General features: G+C 43.1%; 1 protein-coding gene and 1 long non-coding RNA gene across 3 annotated transcripts in view; both read left to right on the top strand.

Annotated features, from left to right (window-relative positions):
• ANKRD1 (ankyrin repeat domain 1) overlaps window positions 1-24,321 on the top strand; it is a 209,111-nt gene extending 184,790 nt beyond the window's left edge. The window contains exons 2-10 of one of the 2 annotated variants that reach the window (XM_081189804.1): window positions 12,912-12,975; window positions 16,448-16,627; window positions 18,829-18,966; window positions 19,057-19,164; window positions 20,010-20,108; window positions 20,647-20,745; window positions 20,918-21,016; window positions 22,692-22,790; window positions 23,286-24,321. In XM_081189804.1, coding sequence (XP_081045930.1) covers window positions 12,949-12,975; window positions 16,448-16,627; window positions 18,829-18,966; window positions 19,057-19,164; window positions 20,010-20,108; window positions 20,647-20,745; window positions 20,918-21,016; window positions 22,692-22,790; window positions 23,286-23,396 — 960 coding nt within the window. In that variant the 5' untranslated portion in view covers window positions 12,912-12,948 and the 3' untranslated portion in view covers window positions 23,397-24,321. Of the gene's footprint in view, window positions 1-12,824; window positions 12,976-16,447; window positions 16,628-18,828; window positions 18,967-19,056; window positions 19,165-20,009; window positions 20,109-20,646; window positions 20,746-20,917; window positions 21,017-22,691; window positions 22,791-23,285 lie in introns of those variants that run through there. The other variant, XM_081189803.1, reaches the window with a different exon arrangement.
• Window positions 1-25,452, top strand: part of LOC308584807 — a 223,025-nt gene that overhangs the window by 26,673 nt on the left and 170,900 nt on the right. The gene's annotated exons all lie outside the window — the stretch shown is intronic.

Below are 25,452 nucleotides of genomic sequence, written 5' to 3' on the forward strand. Positions count from 1 at the left end.
TTGCTAAGGTATTGACTTGGATGCAGCCAGCAAGTAAACCTACCAACATTTTCTTAAAAGGCCAAGTCAAAATTACCCACCCTTTCGTCAACGTGTTTGGCATCAACTAAAACGGGTGCTGAAGCTATTTTTCAGAGATGGCATTGAAAGCATGCATCTATTCAGGAAAGATCACCCTCATTCCAAATTGACTTTGCCCTCAGCAATTTATTTACAAAACCAAATATTTGTGGCTGTTTATGGCGTGAAAGCTGCTATAAACAGATTCGCCCGGCACACTTCTGACCAGGCATTTAGCAGAGTTGAAATACAGTCCGCAGCGAAGTGTGAGGAAATCGGTCCTGAGTCTTGATTGATAAGCAACACACAATTGTTCTAGGCAGATTACTTTATTGCCTGTCATTAAGCTTAACGGTTACTGTTTACAGAGACTGCTGTGGATCCCCACAGTGGCAGATCCGCTTGCATCCTCTCAGCACAGTCCAAAACCAAAACTCTCTTTTAGTTACTCTCACAGTAATGCACTGTGCATGTCCATGACTTCACTGTCTTATCTTTGCACCTGTGTAAACAATCCAGCTTCATAGACAGAGTTTAATCTTACATGCAGAAATTCATGAAGACAGTTTCTGAAAACGAATGACCAATACCTCCAACACTCCTTCTCAGTCTTCTCAGAACAACTATTTACAGAGCATAAACAGAGTGCTTACTTAGTATGGTTATCCAAACCCAAACATTCAGCCATCATTTAACGTTCCAGGAATGTCAGAGGTTTTGTCATTGCATCAGCAATATTCTGGTTACTTTCACAGTACACCAGCATAATTACATTCTGTGCCTCATTACATTTTACATTCTGGTACAGTGGAACCTTGGTTCTCGAACGGCTTAGTTGACAAACAAATCAGCTTCCACACGCCGAAAAGTAAGTGTTCTGGTTTCCGAACGTTTTTCGGAAGCCAAACGTCCAATGCAGCTGTCGGCTATTGTTTCTGGGACGCCTGCGCCAATCGGAAGCCGTGCCTTGGTTTTCGATTGTTTCAGGAGTTGAACGGATTTCCAGAATGGATTACATTCAAGAACCAGGGTACCACTGTATTTAATTTCAATATGTTTTGATCGTCCTTTAAAATGATCAGATTTAGCAAGAGATATACATGCCTGGTTATCTATAGAGAATCTCTATTGGAGATTTACATTTCACTCCCATGTCAATCAATAACTGTTTGAAATAGACCAGTTCACAGCACAATTCATGCAGAGTACTCAGCTTCAGTGAAGGATACACTTGCAAGACCCTGTTTTTGAGATTTCCATTCTATCAGGGAACCTCCAAACTGTATTACTAGTCCATTTATTGACTTTCTATCAGGCAAATTAGCCCAGTCACTGTCTGCAAAACATTCCAGCATTTCCTCACCTGCAGAAGATAGTTTCAAGCGTGTGTTTAAGATACCTAAGAACACCCCAGAATTCGACACTGCTTGCATTTCCAAGCACTTATTGGAAATGATCCAATATGTCCACCCCAAAATTTTTACAGGCACAAACAGTCCTGAAAGCAGGATTATGTATCACTGCCCCATCATGAGTCCAAATCACCAGGAATGCACAGGTAAAAGGACACCCTGGAGCAGGAGTAGCCAACCTGGTGACATCCAGTTGGTGTTGGACAGGTAAAGCCCCGGCCATAGAGTAAGCCTTGGGAGCATTAGAATGAGCTCCCAGGAGAGATAGCACTGGGTTAAAGCTGACCGAAAGTCCAGAGGTAGCATTATTAATCAATTCATGATGGAGTGGAAGGTTTGCAGGCTATGAAGGACTTGCTCACAAATTTGTTGACAGCTGCACGAATTGCTATTATAGCTAGGAAGTGGAAAGGAAAAGCAGAATATAAATAAAATGGAAGAATGGTATAAAGAGGTGTGGGATATAGCTTTTAATGATAAAATATGTGCCCTTAAGGTAAGATGGGGAATATGCAGGAGAAACGATTTTGAGGAGATATGGAGGGTGTTGGTAGAATTTGTACTGTTAAAATGGAAAGGGGTCAACCCATCTCAAGCAGTGTTGACATTTGGGGAGGTTGGATAGTTACAATGGAATGGTCTCGGTGGTGGGGGTGCACATTTTTATTCTTATTTATTTGTGATTATTACTTTGTCAAAACAACAAAAAATAAAAATTTAATTTAAAAAATGTTTAAAAAGTAATGTGTACAAAAATGCAAATAAAGTGTGAACGTGAATGCAAAAAAAAGAAAAAAGAAAGAAAAGAAAAGAAAAGAAGGAAAGAGAGAGAGAGAGAGAGAGAGAGAGAGAGAGAGAGAGAGAGAGAGCGCGCTCCCAGGAGTGGCAAACTTGGGGCTTTAAAATTTCAGTGCAATGCTAAAATTCAGCACCCCACTGCCTCTTACCTTCCATTGTTCTTCATTGTTGCAGCAGCCCCTGCAGCCCCCTCTAGGCCTAGCGCCGGGGCAGGCAAACTGGTTGTGCTCCCTTACATCTACCTCTGTGGTTCACCTACTTGCAGTGCTTGCCTTGGGCACCTTTTAAATTTGGAGCCAAATCCCAATGGCAGCCAATCCCTGCACTTGACACTGACATGAAATCAAGTGGGGCCGTGATGGAAAAGGCCCTGCCACAAGCTCAAGCCTGTGGAGGTAGTTATTCTGCTGTGGTTGAGGCTGTGAGCTATGAGCCAGGACATCAGTAGTGTCGTTAGATTGTACCTCAGCCGCAACTGAAATATTTGTGTCTGGAAAGATTCTCTCAACCTCAAGCCTCCATCTGCAAGATGGTGGTGCTGACACGGTCCTACCTTGCTGGACTCTTGACAAAGGTTACCAAGGGAATGGATACAGAAGAGCCTTGAGCACTTCAAAGCCTTTGTTGGAAATCTGAGCTCTGGCGTGAAGGGCAAACTAGAGTGGCGAGTGTGGAAAAACAGGTGGTGGCTCTTGGTGAGGATTAGTGGGGTGTGGAGGTATTTTAAGTGTTTGAGATTGATGGAATATGGCAAGTGGTGGCTGCTGGTGTGTTAACCATCATGAGAGTCTTTCATGGGGTACTGCTTTATAAATTAGTCACATTTTAGTATTGCTAAGAAGATTTATTCTCAGGGATGAAAATTCCAAATGGCAAACCATTCTTGATAAAACAGCAAATACTTTAAAAATACGCTTTTTCATCTTTTTTCATCGGAACAATGCTTGCTTTGGATCCCTGTGACAATTGTTCTCTCTACTAAACCATAGCAAATGTTTTTGTGGGGCCCATGGGACTGATACTAATGGGCCTCTCCTTAGAGATGGGCAAAACTGTCAATTCCAGTCACTCTCAGCTTTTTCCAGGTTTAAAGTTCAGTTCTCTACATTACCATATCAGTTTGTGATTAATTTTTTTAAATCCTCATGAAAATCCATCAACATTTAAGTGTGAATTTCTCCAAACAAACATATTTTTGTATGCACATTTTTTGCAAACCAATTTTCCCTAACACAATTTCCCACAACTTTTACATTGCTCATATTTGAACAGGAAAACAGTAAAATCCAAGGATCTTGTAACATTTTTCCTGGTTGCTGCGAGGCAGACTATTGCACAAAGATGAAAAACACTGCATAGTTTGAACATTTTATGGATAAAAATTTTTTGGAAGAAAATATAAAATATTCCTGATTGTGTACCCATAATTGTACACATTCTGTACATGTGTATGCATGTGAGACACATACTGTACATACCTTTGGTTGATTTCTTGAATTTGTTTTCCTGGTTTAGGCATTTATTTTAAAAATGATGGGGTTTTTAGTGTGCCACTTCAGAAGACTTGTTTGGGACAAATGAAAAGCGACAGCACAATCCTGTCTTCTTCCAGGGAATAGCCAAGCACAAGCATTGCTTCCAAACTTGCCTCAAATTGTTATTGCAACCTTTGTATTCCTTTCATGTCTGCAACACAACTCAAATACATAAAGTGATTTGCTGCAAGGAACATTCAATAAGGCTTAATCTGAAAATTAAATACCAAGTGATAATCATAAACATTTTTATTTTTACTCATCCCGGCTACTTGGCTGGAGCCTGGAGATCAGTTACCTAAGTATATGTGTTCCCAAGTGAGCAATACTTTAATACTCTGAGAGTCGCGATTACATTAGCAAGCATTCCTCTCGCATGAGAATATATTTGTTCTCTTCTAGTTGTAAACAATTTATAGCTGATAGAGAATAGCCTGCCCTTCCTTCTGAAAGTCAGCCACCAACAACTCTTTAGTGAAACCTGAACTTTAAAGGGAAAATGAGTGAGGAACAATACCACGGGCGATGCAGATAGCATCAGAGAAGACCCAGATGCCTCTGCAGAGAACCATTCATGTTGTTGATCCAAATCCCTCACATCAGTAGCTTGTGAGACCGGAATGTCCACATTTCCCTCACTCTCGTGCCAACAGCGATGCTTTCTGTCCCAACCATCTGGGAATCTCTGCCACCCTTTCTTACTTCAGTATGAGCACTCGTGCTGCCATTTCCTCTACTTGCTGCTGTCAAAGGCCAGTGACACTGGATGAAGATGATGCCGTAGAGATCAAGGAAAAGGAGGAGAAGTTCCTGGAAAGCAGCAAGGAAAACAGTTGACCATGGATTTGCAGGTTAAAGAGGGATCTGTCAATGTCAGCTTCTCTCAGTTTCTAATTTTCCCAGTCTTAAATTGAGCACCCCACATTTCCATATCAGTTTTTTCTAATAGCCATCGTGAAAATTCACCAGCATTTTAGTGCAAATCTCTCCTAATTTACACATTTTAGCAACACAATTTTCCTTAACATACACATTTTGACAAAGCGATTTCCCCTAACAAAATGCATTTTTTGAGCCCTAAAGGTACCCCTGCCCGCATGGGCCAGTCTTGACAGACTCTAGGGTTGTGCGCTCATCTCACTCTAGAGGCCGGGAGCCAGCGCTGTCCGCAGACACTTCCGGGTCATGTGGCCAGCGTGACAAGCTGCATCTGGCAAGCCAGCGCAGCACACGGAAACGCCGTTTACCTTCCCGCTGGTGCTTTCGAACTGCTAGGTTGGCAGGCGCTGGGACCGAACGACGGGAGTGCACCCCGCCGCGGGGATTCGAACCGCCGACCATGCAATCGGCAAGTCCTAGGCGCTGAGGTTTTACCCACAGCGCCACCCACGTCCCTACTCTCACCCATATGTGTATTTTTATGTACACTTTACTTTAGCATATGCCTTTTTGTACTTGGTTGGCGAACTGCATTGAAAAATTCAGAGAAATGCAAATTTCAAAGGATGGTTGTGTTTCAGTCCGCTTATTGTTTCTGAAAGCTCGAATCAGGTAGGTTTGCCTTTAAATGCAAATAGCACCAAATCTCTCCCCCGTCCTTGCATATTCCACCTAACTCCCATAACCTTTGTGGTGCAGATCATGCACTTTAACTATAACACTTTTCTGCCATGCTGAAAATAAGGGAGGTTTAAAAAACAGAACGCTTGAATCTTTTAACACATAATCTTGTATTGTACATATGGAATTGGCTACAGGGAGATGGCAGGTATTCTGCATTGTTTCTTCATACCTATATCACTTACATCAACACAGACAGTCTTTCCAGTGTGCTGGCGCAAAAATAAATAAATAAAAACGGTAAGGAGATTCTTCACATTTCCCCAGTGCAATTCTTCCGTATGTGAACATTTTGAGCAGGTCACATGCTGTGGGAGATTAACAGTCTTTGAAAAGAACTGACAATTCTAGCATAATTTGAACAGCAGGATTCTTTTAGAAACTATTATTTTAACAGTATTGCTGGAGGCAAGTGGAAAGGAAAACCCAGTATGGAAGCTGCAAGCCACAGGTTTTATTGTTGTCTAGTGACAGCTCTGATCCAGCATGAAAAGCTCAGAGTTCAACCAATTATTGGTGTAGTCTTCGCAGTGAGAAGTTTCCTCTGCACATAGTGTGAAAGTCAATATTCGACAGTCAGGGTGGCGAATGTGGGCCCCTCCAGATACTGCAAAGAGTTATTGGATGCAGCCAGCATGGGAATTACATCACATGACTTTTGGAGGGTACCACACTGGCTACCCCTGATCTGCAGCTAAAACTAAAAGAGCAATTCTTACTTTAAAGCAGGGTTTCCCATACTTAGGTCTCCAAGTGTACAAAACACGCCCACCCAAAATTCCTTTTGATCCTGCAGAACAGCTGTTGCAACTCTCCGTCTTTTCATTACTCAGATCATGCAACATGCCCTTGGAGGTGTGTTCAATGTAATTTCCCAGTTGCCATTTTTTTTTTAATTCTTAAAGTTTTATCCTACTCCTGCCTCCAGTGTGCTCAGGGTTCTCCTCCCCACCTCCACATCTTGCTGCAACAACGCTACAAGGTAGATCAGGACGAGCAGAGGTGGCGCCTCCCGTTTCACCGCTTCAAACAAGAAATGCCACCTTACACCTGCTGCCACTGTTTCTGCTTCTCTGCTTGCCCTGCCACCTCCACCGCTGGCAGTGAAGCAGCGCCAGCATCAGTGCCAATTTGGGGCAAGATCTCACGCGTTTCAGCCAATATTGGCACTGGCTCTGCACCACTGCTGGGACAGCCATGAAGCTTCTGCCTTGGGGACTTCTGCCACCTTCAGATTGTCTAATGACTGAGCTGGCTCTGAGGGTGAGGAATAGTGATTGTCATAAGAACATAAGAAGAGCTGTGCTGGACTGGGCCAAAGACGCATCATAGTCTAGCATCCTGTCCTCACGGTGTGCACCAGATACCTATCAGAAGCCCACAAATAAACTCTGAGGTCAGCCAATTAGTGGAGATTTGAAATGGGTCCCTCAGTTCTAGTTGAGCTCTGAAATCAGTACATTACACCAGTTCAATACACATTGGAAGTCGCCCAGAGTGGCTGGGGCAACCCAGTCAGATGGGTGGGGTATAAACAGTAAAATTATTATTAGTGTAGTAGTAGTATGGAATAGGACATCCCTATTTTCATTAGAGAAATGTTGGAGGGCATGGGTTCACCTAGGGTGGGGTCCCACCATTTTCTTTCTTTCCACCCCTCTAATGACTCCGCTTCCTGTACTTTTAACAGTGCCAAAGACATGTGGAGATTTAATAAGCAAAGCCCTTCCTGGGATGAAGGTAAGAGGCCAGGGAAGCTTCACCTCCTTGAATTTCGGTGTGAGGCAGCTGCTTCTGCTGCTTCCATTAAAGGCAAGTACATTCACACACCCCACAACACCCAAACATTCGCCACTGTGACATTCAGAGATAAAATTGAATGCTCCTCGCAGTTATGGTAAAAAGGATGCCGTCATCACTGAAGACCTGTTTTTAAAAACCCTGTAGTAAATGATGCAACCAGCATGATTCAGTTCTATTTTAAGGACCTGACACAAGAAGACTCTGCTGTTCCGAGCAGGCATGTGCCAGATTCTGAGATTTTTCACTCTTTCTTTTATTATCAGCTCTTTTGTCTCAACAGCCTGGCTGTGCATCATCACCGCTAATTTGCTAAGCCACGCTGGTAGATTTAAAAGAAATTTATTCGTTTAGGCAGGGATTGGTTTTTTTGTTTCACACTCAGACGGGAGCCGTGCACAAACAATAGGCAGAATTAGTAGTGGGTGGACCACCTATGTCTCACACCAAATTGACTTGGAAATAAGCGTCGCCGTTTCCCACAAAATCTAGAAATAGCTCAACAGATAGTTAAACTGGTCCAAGTTCAGCCTAGCTGAATTTGAAGCCCCCACCCTCAAGTCCTCCTTTCCTTCTTACTATTCCTTCACTCCTGGTAGCCCCAAGGAAATGACCTTGCAGTGACTCTTGAGAAAACCACATTTTCCAAGGGGCACTGAGGTCTTGGATTTGGAAACCTCTTCCTTCTCCTCACCCCGTGGCTTCTTGCCATCCACAACCATGCAGGGAAGATGATGCATTGTGGTATAATGGTTAGAGTGTTGGACTAGGACCTGGGAGATCAGGGTTCAAATCCCCGCTCAGCTGCTCACCTGCTCACCATCTTGTAGCCTAACCTACCTCACAGGGTTGTTGTGAGGATGAAATGGGGAGGATGTAAACCATGTGCCCCACCTTGAGATCCTTGGCAGATAAAAGTGGTGTGTAAGAAGAAGAGTCTGGATTTGATATCCCGCTTTATCACTACCCTAAGGAGTCTCAAAGCGGCTAACATTCTCCTTTCCCTTCCTCCCCCACAACAAACACTCTGTGAGGTGAGTGGGGCTGAGAGACTTCAGAGAAGTGTGACTGGCCCAAGGTCACCCAGCAGCTGCATGTGGAGGAGCGGGACGCGAACCCGGTTCCCCAGATTACGAGACTACCGCTCTTAACCACTACACCACACTGGTATGTAAATGTAATAAATAAATGAAAGTACACAAATATAATTTCATCCGTCATATATGGAAATTCAGACCCATGAGATGTATTTTTTATTTGTATCTCAGAACTTGTGACCCAACACTAACCAGCTCAAGCAACGCTAACAAATTAAATAAAAATGGAAAGGCATCTCAATGTAGCCCAAATTTCAAGAGCAAGACCAGTGAATGTGATAGGCATCAGGGAAGTGATGCCTCTAAAGCAAGGGAAATTATTCACTCAGTAACATGAAACAAAATACTTACAGTAAAGGGAAAGGGCCTCTGTGCCCCCACCTGCCCTGTCCTTTTGGTCCTTGTCATGCTTGTGATGTTTGTGGGCACAACTACAGATCCAAGATTGGAGGGTGGTTTAATACACCAATAGCATCGAGTTGAATCATCATTTTCAAGACTCCGCCGTCTACATCTTTGAGGTTCCTTACTGTGCTGATGGAATGGCTATCAACGTCTAGCCAGGAGGCTTCCAAGAAGCGGAATAGTAGATCATATCAGGCAGAGCTACACCTATTTGCAGCAGCTGGGAATCTGGGCCCCGTCCCACCAAGAGGCAAGTCCGCAAGTGTTTCTGGTGGTTGGTGGTTTTTTTAATCAGAAGTGAAAAGTCAAATTGATAGCCTTTTGGCTCTGGGCTAGAAAGAGCTCGCGTTTTAAGAGAAAATGGCAGAAATAAGAAATGGGAGGCAGCAAGACGATAGCCCTTTCTGCAGTGAACCAAACAATCAATCCACTTCAATGTTATTTGATTAAATGCAATTTATTACTGAGATCATGCCAGTGTTGGGGCTGTGCATCTGTCGACGGAGGTGAAGTTTGATGTAATTTGTACTTAAAGGCAAACTTACCAAATTCACACTTTCCCAGAAGCATCAAGCAACATTGTTCTTAGAAATTTGCATTTCTATGAATTCTTCAGTGCAGTTCTCCAGCCAGGTGCAAAAATGCATATATTAAGGGAACGTTAGCGAAAATAACATGCATGTATTAGTGAATACAGCTTGCAAAAATGTGTATATTTGTTAAAATATGCATACAGAAATGTGTTGATTAGGAAAAGTTTGCAACAGAACACTGATTAATTTCAATTAAATAAATGGCAAACTGCTTCAGCAACGTGGCAAACTGAATTTTAGACTGGGGAAAAAAGAGAAATTGGAAGAACGAAAATTGACAGCTCAGTTCATCCCTATTGGCTGGGAATTCCCCACATTTTGTTTTTCAGACATGCAGGATGTTCTTGCCTCACCACCGTGGGAACAGCTGCCTTTGTGGGAGCTAAACTAAAACTTTACAGCCAGGCTTTGAAATCTCTTTGTTAACAAACAGGAGAACAGGGGTTGGCAGCAGGTTGACTTAACTGATTAAGCAATTAAACACAAATGCTATGCAGTGGGTAGCATTGAAACTGCCTGGGGACTGCTATCACTCTGTATAGCTTTCGTTTCTGAGGCTTACCTGCCACTGCCTCCAATAGAATCTCATACACACACACACACACACACACACACACACACACACACACACACACACATATATATATATATATATGGCTTTGTTTGGGTTGCATAGGTTGAGCGAGGAAGGGGAAGCATGCCTGGGAAGTGTCACGTTACAACTAGTGAGTTCAATGAAGGGCAAAGGCCTTGGGAAGCTACTGCTATATGCAGAGGGAGTGCCGAAGTTCTATAACTTGTTTTGACTTGACTACTCAAGACCATTCCATTCCATTCCATTCCAATCAGGCATTCTGAGTGTCAGTTTGTTTCCTGGAAGTCACACCATATTCAACAAGGTGACCCAACAGGCTGAAACAGAGATCACTGTTGTTTTTCCCCTCTTTCCCTTTTGCCCTTCATCTAAAGAGTCCAAGGTGGCATGGTTTCCTTCACCCATTTTAGTCTTACAACAACAAAATGGCTGCCGTGATCTCGTGCGAAAAAACAGGGCGTCTCGTTTTTTCCAGGGCACTTAGGAGGCCTGCAGGTAGAGAACTGATCCTAAGTGAACACTCTAACCTAACCTTGCCCAACCTGGTGGCCTTCCTGATATTCTGGATTATAACTCCCATCATCCACGACTATTGATCATGCTGGCTTGGGCTGGCAGGAACTGTAGTCCCAAACATCTGGAGTACCCCAGTTGCTGTAGTGATTAAATCACACTGGCTTTGTCATGTTGATTAGAAAGTCTAGCTATTACCTTATTTTGAAACACAGAAATAGATGGGGTTGCAAGACCCTCATCCCCAAAGATACAACCATACTACATTGGCTCCCAGTACTTTTCCGAGCACAATTCAAAGTGTTGGTCCTGACCTTTAAAGCCCTAAATGGGCTTTTTGTAATGTTTGATGTTTTATCGTGTGTGTGTGTGTGTGTGTGTGTGTGTGTGTGTGTGTGTGTGTGTGTACCAATACAGTATTTATCTATTTGCCCCCTCTGAGCTGGACAGATTTGGTTAACAGATGGGCTTCCCCTATCTGCCACAGAACAATCAGGTTGTCGTACACACTGGACTAAACACAGGGGGGAAAGAGAGGAGAGCACATGACAGGCAGCACATCCAGCTCCTTCACATTGCAAAGAGAACGAGGAATGCCACCATCAAGCAGAACAGCCCCATGGCCTCAGAGAGTGGAAAACCCAGGATGGCTTAGGAGAAGAGCCGCTGCTTCAGGGAAGGGTTTCTGGCATAGCCAATGATAAGACTGCCAAATATGGTCCCGATGCCAGCACCAGAACCAGCTACACCTACAGTGGCAGCGCCAGCACCAGCACCAATAAACTTGGTGGCAGTATCAGTGTCCCTGGAAACAGTGCTGGTTTGGAACTCCCGGTGCAACACTGGCAAGAGCTCATTGTGAGCACCTGAGAGACAACAAGGCTCCTTCGTCCTGACCTCAGGCCTGTTCAGCACAGAGGCAGAGATGGGCCTACAGAGCAGCTGGGAACTGTTCTTTATAAGGGCAGGAGCAGAGACGAACTTTGCACAGGTATACATATTCAAGGACGTTGGGGGTGGCCACACTCAACAGCTGCTGCTCAGGGAAAGACCGTGAGAGAAGGGCCCCTTTCGCGCATGCCATTTTATCGTGTTTTTAATATTCTGTTGGAAGCCGCCCAGAGTGGCTGGAGAAACCCAGCCAGATGGACGGGGTATAAATAAATTATGATGATGATGATGATTATCTGCACTGATCAAGCTGAATTTTATTTCCATCAGCAAAGGAAAGCTTATTTGTTTGCAAAAGCTTTTGCTATTGAGTAAGGGGAAATCCTGTTAGAACCCAAGCACACGTCACAAAGCAACCTGGTGTATCATTAAGCACATAGTATTTTGTTGTTTAGGTTTGTACATTGTCTCGAGAACTTTGAGGCAGATTGTGATGTATAAAAGCAATAAATGAATGAATATACCTGAAGGGGTACAGACTAACTTCAAAGTTCACATATTCATATATTCCTCAGGGCTCACGGGACAGTCAGCTATTGCTGATTTTCACCAGGTGGTACATCTTGTACAATTTCCCTATAGTTAAAAGCCAACAACTGTACCTCCCCAAAACACCACCTTGGGACAACTTTGTGAGGATGTTGTGGTCCTCCTATCTTTCCAGTTTCCAATGGAAGTCATCACCACTCAAGGTTTAATTTTATTTCCCCCGTCTCCTTTTCGAACCACAGATTGTCACTCATTATTCTGTTTATAAGGAGTGACAGATTTCAGGGGGAGAAAAAATGCAAAGCTGGCGGGTTCTGAGCTCTTGCGCTGATGGCAACTTATCGTGTCATTGAGCCTTTTTAGCACCAGAGACATCATTCTGGCTTCATAATCCCTTCAGAGAATTCCTTCTTCCAACAAATATAGACAAGTGCTGTCATGGTGAGCAAAGGGAGAGGAAAAGAAAAGCCTTTTCCTCCGAAACTATTTGCCATCCAGGAACAGAAAATGATGAAAAGAATGGCTTCCCATAACCGAAAGGATCACGTGTTTGCTTATTGGAAAATGATGCTGCGAGCTCAGTGTCTGGGTCAGTCGTCCCGTCCCCCCAGTGTCTCTTGCTCATGTGAAAGTCACTTGCGAGATACAGTGTGGTATCTGCAGACAGCTGTCCTACTGGGCACTGGACAGACAGAATGGCTAGCATTGCTGAGCTATGTAGTCATTTGCGAATGGAATGAAGCTCTTGCGTTTCACAGTGATTCACATATGCAGCACGGTTACACTGCAAGACTCATCCCTTTCCCCCCTCCCTCCCGACCCTTGACACTAGATCTGGCTAGTTAACATGCCTGGAATGAGAAAGCACCTATCTCGGAGCTGGCAGGGCTGAGGGCGTACTCGGATTCCCAGGTTGGAAGATTATCTCACTCCAAAGAAGTTCTTCCAGCAATATATAAGCTAAACTAGATTGGCGTTATCTCAGTAAAGCTGCCTTGGGTGGAGGAGGCATCCATCCTTAAAGGAGTACCACACACACACAAAGAGAGCACTATCGTTCTTTGATAAGCGGCAGCAACTATGATGATGCTGAGAGTGGAAGAGCTGGTAGGTACAAAACTCACCTTTCATAGTAACTGCTGTGTTAAGGTTTGAACTGCGTCCAGTTTAATTGTGCACTGGTTATTACATTCTTCTGCAAATTGTCTCTTATTAATGTGGTGATTTATACCACTGTGAGAAGCTTGGCTGTTCTTTTGGTGGTAGTTTTAACCTGTGCCATGCATGATGACTTGAGCAGATTGTGCTGGGATGTAATTCTGAAGGCGGCCCTGTTTAGGGAGGCTTTTAATGTTTGATGTAGTACAGTATTTTAATATTTTTTTGGAAGCTGCCCAGAGTGGCTGGGGAAGCCCAGCCAGATGGGCCGGGTAGAAATAATAAATTATTATTATTATTATTATTATTATTATTATTATTATTATTATTATTATTAATTTGTCCAGCTGAGTTTGTGTGGTGGTTAAGAGCAGGAGCTAAGAGCTGAAAATCCACCCAATTCAAATCTCAGCACAACTGTGGGCTTGCCTGGTGGCTTCAAGCAGGCTGGTATCGCATAGTCTCAAGCCTTTATTGCATTATATCACAAGGTAAATAATGTTGGCCTACCTTACAAAGTTGTTGTAATGATTACCAAAAGGATGTGTGAGATGCCTTAACAACACAGGGAAAACATTAATGAAATACTAAGCATCTTTGCTGAAGAAAATGGTCTAACTTTAGGGTAGTTCCAGAGTGTATAAATCGGATTATGTGCTGTAAATCATTATGCATGTAAGAAAAACGGAGCTGGTTCTACCTTAGGAGATACAATGGACTCTTAAAGAAAAAAACAAAATAAAGGAAGGAAGGAATATCTGCTTATTTTTTTGCCATCTTTTGATCCAATGGGACCTTCAAGGTGGTTCAAAACAAAATATAACTATTATCTGTGCTGGGAACAGGGATGGATTGCAGCTCCTAATCTCATAAATTACATGTGATTCAACTCTTGCCAGCTGTGTCCAAATTAACATCTAGGCAAAGAAACTCGTGAGCATGTTTCCAGCTATGTTTGAGCTGTGCCAAGCACGCAAGCTGGATTCAGAAGTAATTGGGAACAATTCCGGGCAGGATAATAAAGAGCCAAAAGGAGTTGAGTGGCTTAATAGGCCTCCTCTCACCTCTGATGTTCATAACTGAAATTGGTGACAGGAATTAGTAATGAAAGAAGCAAGCACAAGGCAGGATTCTTTTGGACTCGTGGCTTTCTTGAAAAGGTCCAATGAGTGCATTTCCTATCATTATAGTATCCGCTTCACCCAGGAGTTGTTCAGTCTGTCAAGCAAGAGAGACATTTACTGAGTTCACTACTTTGCTAGAGGGGATGTTTGTCAAGCCGTTCTTGAGGACGCGATAATGCTTGTTGAACTCTCTAGTGACTTAAGTCAATGAAAATTGATCAAGGCTGCTATCCCAGACACAAATATCTCACAGCAAGTCAGATGAGTGGCTTACTTCTGAGTAGACATGCCTAGGATTGAACTGTTAAGACTTAGATCCCTGGAAGGGCTGGATCAGATTCTCAAATAAAAGTGGATTCCTAACAAATAAATACATCTAAGCAAGAAGTTTGGAAACGAAATGCGTCTGGATCTAACGAACTGCTCGATTTATTTTGTGCATGTAAGGGACCTTTGGACTTGTGCTTTTTGACAGCAGGTGCCCATGCTACATGAGGAATTTCAGAATCAGATGGCATAGAGGTCTGCCAATTAATTGGGGTGGGGGAAAGATGATAAAAAAAACCATTGGGTTTCAGTAAGCTCTTGGGCTTACTCCTACTGGCTCTCAGAATCCCAGTTACCACCCCCAATCCAGCTAAAGTTAGTCAGGAATAACATACATTAGTCATATGCATCTAACTTGCTTCCTTGATTTCAGTGAGATGTAGTCGCAACTATCTTTAGCTTGCGCCAATGCATGCATTGTACTGCCTGATTACTGCACACACAGCACACTTCCAACAGGGAAAGAAAAAGACTTGATTTTAAATGTGATGTACAGAATGCCTGAGGCCACAGATTTACTTAGTTGTTTCTAACATACAGGAGAAATTTTGTACCTGGATCCATATGCATACTGCTGCGTCCATGTATGTCGTTTGTATAGCGTTTGTCCACCATGGAGAACTCCATTTTAAACTTACTCACTTCTCAGCCTATTTGTTTCCAAGGGCCCAGTTACCAGATGGTTACAAGATGCCTGCTGCCCAATAAGTGTCTGGTTAGTTCCAATCAATATGTGAAATTCAGCCCACCATCCTTCACTGCTTCTGGGCCTTCGGCGTCCTTTTAGAGTTGCCGGGTCAACAATGCTTCAGTGACAGGAGATAGCACAGCTAAGACAATTCTCCTGACTGGGCCTAAGTCTTAGGATCAAGAAAAGCTCTCCAGAGGTTGTGTATGGCAGTTTCCATCAGCCCCAACCAGTACAACAAGGGATAACTGTACAATGATAATTCTATCTGAGGTGACTGCATAGTAGGTGATAATGATTAGGTCCAAAACATCGGAAGGGTATCAGGTTGGCTGGCCCTACTTAGACTTAGCAACTCAATGCACCCTTGGCCCACAGTCCCCACATCTCCTTTTGCCTGCCCATTTTCTTTCCCCGTGGAGTTCACAGACCCTCCTACCCCTAAGCCCAAATATGTGGCTTTACCCCCGTTTTACTTTCCCCTGGATTTCTCCATTCTCCCGCCTGCAAGCCTGCCATGCCCATCCCATCCTCAAGTCTTTATTTTTCAGACCACTGTCTCATTGGGCCACTTGCTTCAGTAACCTTGTCTCTTGACGTCCTCCCTCTCATTCCTGTATTCCTGCCCCAAATGTCAGAGAGCTCATTGTAAGTGCTATAGGCTAAAGATAACCCAAGCTGTCTGCTTCAGCTCCATTATTTCATTCTTCTCCAGCCTGGTTGGTGGACTCCAGCTGTCACCATCCTTGACCTTTGGCCATGCTGGCTGAGGATGATTAGAGTTGGAGTCCAGCAAGGTCTGGAGGGCACCAGGTTGGGGGTGGCTGACTCATTTTCTCAGGCCCTTTCCCCAAGCCTCACCTTTTTTTCTTTCTGGTCCACTTCCTACTTTGCACCCTTTCTTAAACCTCCTCCTTGCTTCTGACCTTCATGCTTCTTATCTCCCCTGAATACATCTTTCCCTCCACCAACAAGCCTTACAAAGCCTTCTCTGGGTCATGAGAAGGGTGTTAAATTGACAGCTTTCCTTTCCAGATGCTGGGCTATGCACATTTCTACCTGTTCCCTGAGCATTTGGAATCAGATGAACAACGTTCAGTGCCATGATTTCAACTTACCCATTGCTTTCCGAAAAGGCACCCTGTCTTTGAACCATCATTTTCACCTCCATTTCCTCAGTATTTCTCGAGGGCTGCCTGCCCTGTCCTCACATGTTAGCTCTGCTTCTCAATATGTCAGAAAGCAAGACGTCGACACTCTTGAACCATTGTTCCTTTGACAGGTGACAGGCAAAAAGGCCGACGGTAGAGAGACAGGAGATTTCCTCCCAGAGGACTTCAAAAATGGAGAGTATGAAGCTGCCGTAAGGTTAGAGAAACAAGAGGACCTGAAGACCCTCACGGACCACTCAGTGGCACGACACAATCTGACCTACAAAGAAGAGAAAGCGCTAGAAGCTGAGGTAAAATTGTGTTTATTGTGTATCTTTTTGCACTTCTGGAGCTGTGAAGTTTCGAATTCCTGTGGTCTGCCCTCTAACTAAGAAGGAAGTTTAGAAAAATAGAAAGGTCTTGATAGATGTACACTGGAAACCAGTAGAAAGATTCCCAACCCCCAGGGTCTTGTTACATTGCCAATATGTTATTAACTGGGACTCAACATATCCTAATTATAACTAGAAAACCAGGAATGAGAGGAAATTAGAAGGGATAGGCCACAACTCCCTAGGGAATACACCTGTTTTACATGAAAAAAAAACCCCACGCTCTACAAATTCAGTGTATTCAGCTAAGAGTCTCACAAACTACAGGATTGGGGAAAAGGTGTCTCGGAAAATCTGGAAAATGGCTACCAGTTATGGCTGAAAGCCATGGATTAGAGACAAACCAAGACATTTTGGTATTTGAGGCAAAAAGTAATCCCAAATCTCCAGGCAGATATCTCTCCTCTTCATTGGAGATGCTGGGGATTAGGGATGGACAAATCTGTTAATGTCATTTTCTCATTTCCCCACCTGCATCAATTTGTGATTTATATATATTTTTAAAAATGTTCTCATAAAAATTTATCACTTTAATGTAAATGTCTACTATACATATACTTCCATGCAGTTTTGCCTGCTAAACATATCCCCCCCCAACAGAATTCATTTCATATTTTATTTTCAAGAAAATGTGAATTTCTATGCAAACTTTGTCTTAATATATGAATTTACAAAAGAACTGCAGCGAAAATTCAGAGAAGTACAATTTTGTAAAGATCACTTGTGCCTTGGTTTGCACATAGGACAGTTTGCATTAAAATGTGAATCAAATTTCTGCTGAGACAATTCACACTGAGACTTTCTGCATGCAAATAATGTGTTACCCCATCCCTCACATGCCAAGGACATATTGGGACATATGGGTTTTCCTCCTTAAAAACATTTTTTACTTCTGTTTATAATATAAGGTCATCTGTAATTGTTTGGTTCAGTGCCCACAGAATTATGCCCATCATTTCAAGCATGGCAACATTATTAAAATCTTCCTCAATGAGAACAAAATTTTAAGGTGGGCAATAAAAATAAGATTCCACCAGCCCTCCCTCAAAGATATATGAAAATAGGAAAGACATTACTGGAATTTAAATCCACACACTTTTCCTTTGAAGTAACAGATTATTGCGAGCTGGTGATTTAGCATTTTACAGCTTCCCTGGTGATGGATTATTCAAATGAAGAATTACAGAACAGTGTTAAGTTTAAGGGCATCCAAATTCTACATGGGTTTTAAAGGGTTTTGAATCAACTGCCCCTTCCCCAGCCCAACACACTTTTTGCAATGAAGTTTCAACTTGAAACTTGATCAAGAATCACTCCAAAAAGGAGATACAGTGAATCTGCCAGAGCAACAATCATTCTACATTTGGGGGATAAATTATGTCACTCGTTAGCACCTTGTTCTGTGAAAAGCAAGTTGGGTTGTTACTCTACATTAAAGATGTAGCCTGTGCTTTAAATATAGGCTGACACATATTTATAACTAGAATAAATTCTAAGGAACATGTGACGCTGTGTTATGTCTGGATGGTTCCTTAATCACTTATCCATCTTACATTTAAATAACCAGTAGCATTTTTTCAGCATAACTTCAAGTGTTATCTTTAAATTTGAATTGGTGTATTGATATTAGCATAGTATTAGTAGCTGAAGTAACGCCTTTTCTGATTATTTTAACTGTTGAAGGGGATTCCAAGGGACCCTGGAGATTGTATGTTGAAGCTAATGTTATTGTTCCTCATATTGCTCTAATTTCTTGGCAGTCACTCACAGTGGCTACTTCCAGTGCCTTTTTTCCGAGAGATGTGCCAGAACTCACCATGAACAGTTCCCTTGTTCTCTTAGAATGGCAATAGCGCCCACCTGAGAGGGGCTGGAACTGAGTTCCATTGAGCTCTGGCTGGAAAAAAAAGCCCTGGCTATTTCCACCATTGGAAGTTGTATGACTCTGAATACCAGTTGCAGAGATTCACAGATTCATTTACACTCAGTTCCCGCTTGCAGGCTTTCCATAGGCATCTGGTAGGCCACTGTGAGAACACGATGATGGAGTAGATAAAACGGTGGTCTGGTCCAGGAGGGATCGTCTTATGTTCTTATTTGCTTTTGTTGTTGTTGTTCAGATCAAGAAAAAGAAATTAGAGGCGAGACCAAAACTTGAGAGCTTGGAAGATCTTGAAAAAATCATTCAGCTGAAGAAAAGGAAAAAATTCAAGAAGGTTAAAGTGCCCATTGTAAAGGAGCCTGAGCAAGAAGTTATAGTAAGTTCGGGGCAAAATAGTCTTCTCTGCTGTCTTTATGGGGTTCCCCCACACGGAATTGAACTAACTCTTATTTTTGCTCTACATCAGACTGAACCCGTGGATGTTCCAACATTTTTAAAGGCTGCCTTGGAGAACAAGATGCCAATAATTGAAAAATACCTGGCAGACAAAGGAGATCCAAACGTTTGTGATGAGGTATGATTTGTTCACCAATTTCTGTCCCAAATCTCCTATAAGGCGCACATCTTTGATCTTAGCTTTAACAGTCATGGCTTTCCCAAAGGATCCTGGGAGTTGTAGTTTGATGAGGGTAGAGAAGGTTCTCTCTTTAAAGAGCCTGATCTCTCCCCAACCACTGCTGTTTCCAGATCTCCATAGGGAGGATGAATGCCTCTCAAACCAGTTTTTAAGAGGTTTTTATGTCCTCCTTAAAAATTATATCTTAAGGTTAACTTTAAAATCCACCACCACTCTGTCAGTGTTACCTTTGGAAGCAGATACACTTTTCACGGTTAAAGTATTCTGAACTCCCAAGACAGGAGAGCATTGTTTCTTTAAATGGGCATTCAAGCAATATCAAAAATCTATTTCCTTGTGCTTGTCGTGTTTTGTCTTCATGAAATTATGCTGTTTAAATTGTACAGCTAAGAGAGCCTACTGTTACTGAAGGGTGGCTTATAAACTGACAAAACTAAACAAGTTAAGTACATAAATGCCATACGGGGCTGTTGTTAACAAAAGACTGAAATTATGATTTATCTGGCATTGTATACATATCTGTACATGACACCATACATGGTAATGAAAGAGAAGGCCTTGCCTTCAGGAGCTTAATTTAAACGAGGGGGAGGGAAGTTTAGCGAGGCACGAGAAGGAAATGAAAAACTTTACATGTGCATGTCTTGTTTTGGTAAGGGTGAGACGGCGGGGTTAATTTATGTGTAAAGTGTTTTGAATATTCAACATGCTAAGGGCTGTATGATTTATTTCAAAGCCTTGCAGGTTAAAATTGACCACACTATGACTATTCCATTTGACAGTACAAGCGCACAGCCTTGCACAGAGCATGCTCAGAAGGGCACCTTGCAGTTGTGGAGAAGTTAGTAGAAGCAGGAGCCCACCTTGAATTCCAGGATATGGTAAGTGCTCATTGGACACATGCAGAGTTCCTTGGGGTGGTTCACACAGACACACGTTCGCTACTCATCCACTGTAACCATCAATAAGCCATGCCTAGCCTGTTGCAGATGGAACCACTACAGTGGTACCTTGGGTTACAGACGCTTCAGGTTACAGACTGCACTAACCCAGAAATAGTACCTCGGGTTAAGAACTTTGCTTCAGGATGAGAACAGAAATCGCGCAGCAGCAGCGGGAGGCCCCATTAGCTAAAGTGGTACCTCAGGTTAAGAACAGTTTCAGGTTAAGAACGGACCTCCAGAATGAATTAAGTTCTTAACCCGAGGTACCACTGTATTACCTCCTGCTATCTCAAACACAAGGCTTTTCTTTTCAATAAAGTTTTTTATTTTCCAAAGTAATAAAACTTTTATCAACAATAACCGGGCACAAGTCTAGTGGCCAAGACTCATCAGGACATGAGTAATTAGGTGCTGAAAACTCACATCATATGTGAACCAGCTGACAAATATTTATTATTATTTTCCCCTGGCGTAGCTTGAATCCACAGCTATTCATTGGACCTGCCGTGGGGGCAATGTGGAAATCCTGAAGTACTTGCTGAACAAAGGAATAAACAGGAATGCTAGAGATAAGGTAAGCTATTATTATTTCCGTTTGAAAAACTGAGGTGGGAAAAGTTAAAAGTAGATTTGTGAGCTGTTTGTACAAGAGGCCCTTTTAGATCCGAGCTTGTTGTTTCTCACCTTAGAATGCCTTACCCTGCTTCTGTTGATTATGCCTCTCCCTGCCCTTCCTTTTCTACCAGTTGCTCAGCAGTCCTCTACACGTGGCTGTAAGGACAGGTCAGTACGAATGTGGGGAGCACCTCATCGCCTGTGAAGCAGATCTCAATGCCAAAGACAGGGTAAGTTAGGAGTCAGCAAAGGTTTTCAGCAGGGGGCCAGTGCACTGTCCCTCAGACCTTGTGGGGGGGCCGGACTATATGGGGGGAGGGAAATGAGCAAATTCCTTTGCCCCACAAATAACCCAGAGATGCATTTTAAATAAGGGGACACATTCTACTCATGTAAAAACACGCTGATTCCCGGAATGTCCGCTGGCCGGATTCAGAAGGTGATTGGGCTGGATCTAGCCCCCGGGCCTGTTTGCCTACCCATGGGGTAAGTGCATTCCAGATGTGTGAGCCAGGCTGTAAATTCCACCATCCCTGACTATTAAGTCATGCAAGCTGGGGCTGGCATGGGATCTGGCAGCCCCGGCAACACCTGGGTGGTGGTGTTCCAAGGTTATCCTTCCAGCTGAAGGTCGATTTCCATGGGGATTGCTTTTTCTGTATGACATTTTTACTAGGGCAAGCCTTATCAAACAACATTCCCATGCAGTAGAAGGGAAAGTGGCTGTACAAGCCTTTCCCCCCACAAGGCTACATGCACAGGATATATAAGCAGCAAGAGTCACAATGCTGCTCAGAGGGATGTCAATGAGTATGACGTGTCCACCTCCGAGGCCCTTCTGGCAGTTCCCTCACTGTGAGAAGTGAACTTACAGGGAACCAGGCAGAGGGCCTTCTCGGTAGTGGCGCCCACTCTGTGGAACGCCCTCCAATCAATCAGATGCCAAACAGATAAACAAGTACCTGACCTTTATAAGACATCTGAAGGCAGCCCTATTTAGGGAAGTTTTCGACACTTAATGTTATTTTATGTTTCTAGATATGTTGGAAGCTACCCAGAGTGGCTGGGGCAACACAATCAGATGGGTGGGGTACAAATAATACAATTATTATAGGTAAGGGGACCCCTGAGCATTAGGTCCAGTCGTGACCGACTCTGTGGTTGCGGTGCTCATCTCGCTTTATTGGCCGAGGGAGCTGGCGTAAAGCTTCCGGGTCATGTGGCCAGCATGACTAAGCCACTTCTGGCAAACCAGAGCAGTGCATGGAAATGCTGTTTACCTTCCTGCCAGAGCGGTACCTATTTATCTACTTGCACTTTGACGTGCTTTCAAACTGCTAGGTTGGCAGGAGCAGGGACCAAGCAACGGGAGATCACCCTGTTGCAGGGATTCGAACCGCCGACCTTCTGATCAGCACGTCCTAGGCTCTGTGGTTTAACCCACAGCGCCACCCGCGTCCCATACAATTATTATAATACAGCACAAATCACTTCTATAGCATGCTGATCTGTTTTCAAGGAACGTGCATTGCAGGAATTTGGTGCCTGTAGCCCTATAGTCTCCCAAATCCACCAACCCCAGCGAGCATAAGCAAGAGTGAGGGATGATGGAGGTGCAATGACACCTGCAGTTTACGGGCTCCCCATTGCTCAGTTAGTGTCTTTAGTGTGGTAAAATAGCAGGTGATTGTGATCTCTTGAAGGAAACTTCAGGGAGAGAATAGCAATAGTACTTAACATTCCTTTGAACCACCCATTTCAACTCAGCTTCACAACAGCACACTTAAATAATAATCATTATCACTATTGGGTGCAAGATGATGGTGTAATTTATTGAGTACTTTCACTATTACACCAGTTGAGCCCCAAAGCTCATTATATTCATTTTTGTCTCCTCTGTTCTAGGAAGGAGATAGTCCTATGCACGACGCAGTGAGACTGAATCGTTATAAAATGATTCGACTCCTGATCATGTATGGTGCCAACCTAAACATGAAGAATGCTGTAAGTATTCCCTAACTCTTTGCTGTTTTCCTAAGTAAGCCATGTTGAGTTTTTAAAGAAAATCAGGGCACTAGTTACTACAATAAAAACACCAAGACGACCGCAGTAGGATTGGATTGCATCTAACTTTTGCTGGTTTCCATGTTTGTAGATTTTGCTGTCCACATTCACTTTCTAGTCTTGAACATTTGTGCTAGCAAATTGACTGGTTGTGAGGAATAGGTACAATTGGGCAAGAAAGATGCACTTGTTGAATGGAATTAGTGTCTGTGGGGGATGCACATTCATTGCCCATGCACCCCCCCTCAAAGCTGACATGCACCCAGAAAGACATTTTTGATGCATTTGTCACTTCAAAGAGGCATAAGCGGTCATTATTAAGAGAGCTTCCCACCACCACATCTGCAGAAAGCTAAGTCACAGAAACAGAGGAGAGCAATGATGACACTTCAAGGGGGTAAAAATTAATGCCGTTTCCCTAACTTTCCTCCATAGGAGGGGAAAACTCCAATGGATCTTGTTCTGCAGTGGCAAAATGGCACCAAAGAAATATTCAACAGCCTGAAGGAGAACTCTTACAAGAGCTCCCCTATAGACACATTCTGAAGACTCAAAACGTCAATGGACTGGACAGTTTCCTTGCAAAAAGCAAGTTATCACCAATGTGAAGAGCAGGAGCATTATAAATGCTGCCACCTTCACAGAATACAAGCATTTTGTCCTGCTGCCTTTGCTAAAGCCACAAGGAACCAAAAGAGGGTCCTGAAATACTTCAAAGGCAGTTTCGAGTGTTGAGACGCCACTGATTTCCAGCTGGTTTATTTATTTCTATTCCATCATTTCTCCCATAGTGTTTCTTTTCCGATATTTTCAATAAGTCATGTTTTGTACTGCTGTTCTATAGAAAAAGGCCATCTTACTAATGTGGTAATCTGAACCAGTCAGGAGCATTAAGCCCCTTTAAAAACCACACACAAGCCAACAGGCTTTCAGAGCCTATTAGCAGTGTTTCCCGTTAAACCCTCTTTCGATAGGCAGTATTTGTTATTGTCACCCGGTTTCTGCTGAATTGCTATTGTCAGAGCAAGCTGTTAAAAAAGCAAAGATCAGAGGGTTGGCGAATAGTAGTGAGAAAAAGGGGAAAGCAAAGTGGAATAAAAAAAAGGAAGGGCTCTGCTCTTCTGCGGAAGTTTTTAATTCAGGCTACCTAAACTACACAAGAGGCAGCCAACATGGCACTGTCCTGGTGTTGTGGGATTAAACCGCCCTACCAACCCCATCGACTGGCCATGTTGGCTGGGGCTAGTGGGAATTGGGAGTCTAGGAACCTCTAGAGGCCGCCATATTGGCTACCTCTAAACTGCAGTGTTCAAGACAGGAAGTTGGGCGGACGAAGAGGACGGAATCCAAAGATGAAGAGGAAAAGTTGCCGTTACTGTCAAAGCTCAATATTGTAACAAATGGTAGTGTATATTTGTATGGCTCTTTATGTACATTTTGTATTAAACCCTATTTAAACGTTTTAAAAGAAGCAACAGAACCGCTCGCTTTAATCTACCGGAATGTATTATTTCTTTATCTGAAAATGTTACGAGGGATAGAAGATGCTGGAGTCATGGGGGAAAGAAAGTACACCCTCTTTGAATTTGGTGGTTTTACATATCAGGACATAACAACAACAATCTGTTCCTTAGCAGCTCTTAAAATTAGGTAAATACAACCTCAGATGAACAACAACACATGACATATTACACTGTGATTTATTCAACAAAAATAAAGCCAAAATGTCCTCATGTAAAACTACAGAATTCAAAGAGGGTGTACTTTCCTTCTCCCATGTGTTTGTGTGTACAAACAACACACGTTTCAACCAAGATGAAAAATTGGATACCATCTTCTTTGTTAGTAGGAGCCCTGAAAGTCATTAACTCTTGAGGCCGGGGAAGAATTTTCAAATGTTACATTTCTCAATGACATGAAGGGAACTACGACAGCCCTATCCCAAACCATTCCCATTGTCTAGCTCAGGTCCGCATTATATAGAAACCTACCACCAGACCACTTTATAACTGATAAAGCTGAAGTAGCATCTTAGTTGAATTAAAGGAGGAAAAGTCAGTGGCAAGAGGACACACACACACACACACACACACACACACACACACTTTGCAAAGTAAACATTTCTGAATGATTTTTAGTTAACTCAGAGATCAAAGCCAAGCCCAATCAGTTCTGCCAAGGCAAGAGTTTCAGGCACCGATGCATGTCAGTTGCAAAATAAATATGAAATTTTTAACAGCAACACCTGAAGCTACTTGGTAATAAGCAATCCTGACGGTATTTGCAGGCATTCCTGTTGAGTTTCAGGGCCACAAACAGCCATTCCTTTATCTTGTGAACCTCTCTGAGATCTTCCAATGAAGGGCAACATATGTTAAACAAACAAACAAACAAACAAACAATGGCACTAGTGAGCAGGCCTTTGGGACACAATGTCGTTGCAATGCAAACCCTTTCAAACTCTTTGCTATTGGGGATCTAATTAGATGCAAGGGAAGCCCAACCCATGTGCTAGAATATACAAATTTCGGAGAGAGCATACCGTATTTTTCACCCTATAGGGTGCACCGGCCCATAGGACGCACCTCGGTGTGTGTTTTTT

The sequence above is a fragment of the Podarcis bocagei genome, assembly GCF_964188305.1.
Source record: "Podarcis bocagei genome assembly, chromosome: 4".
NCBI lineage: Eukaryota > Metazoa > Chordata > Lepidosauria > Squamata > Lacertidae > Podarcis > Podarcis bocagei.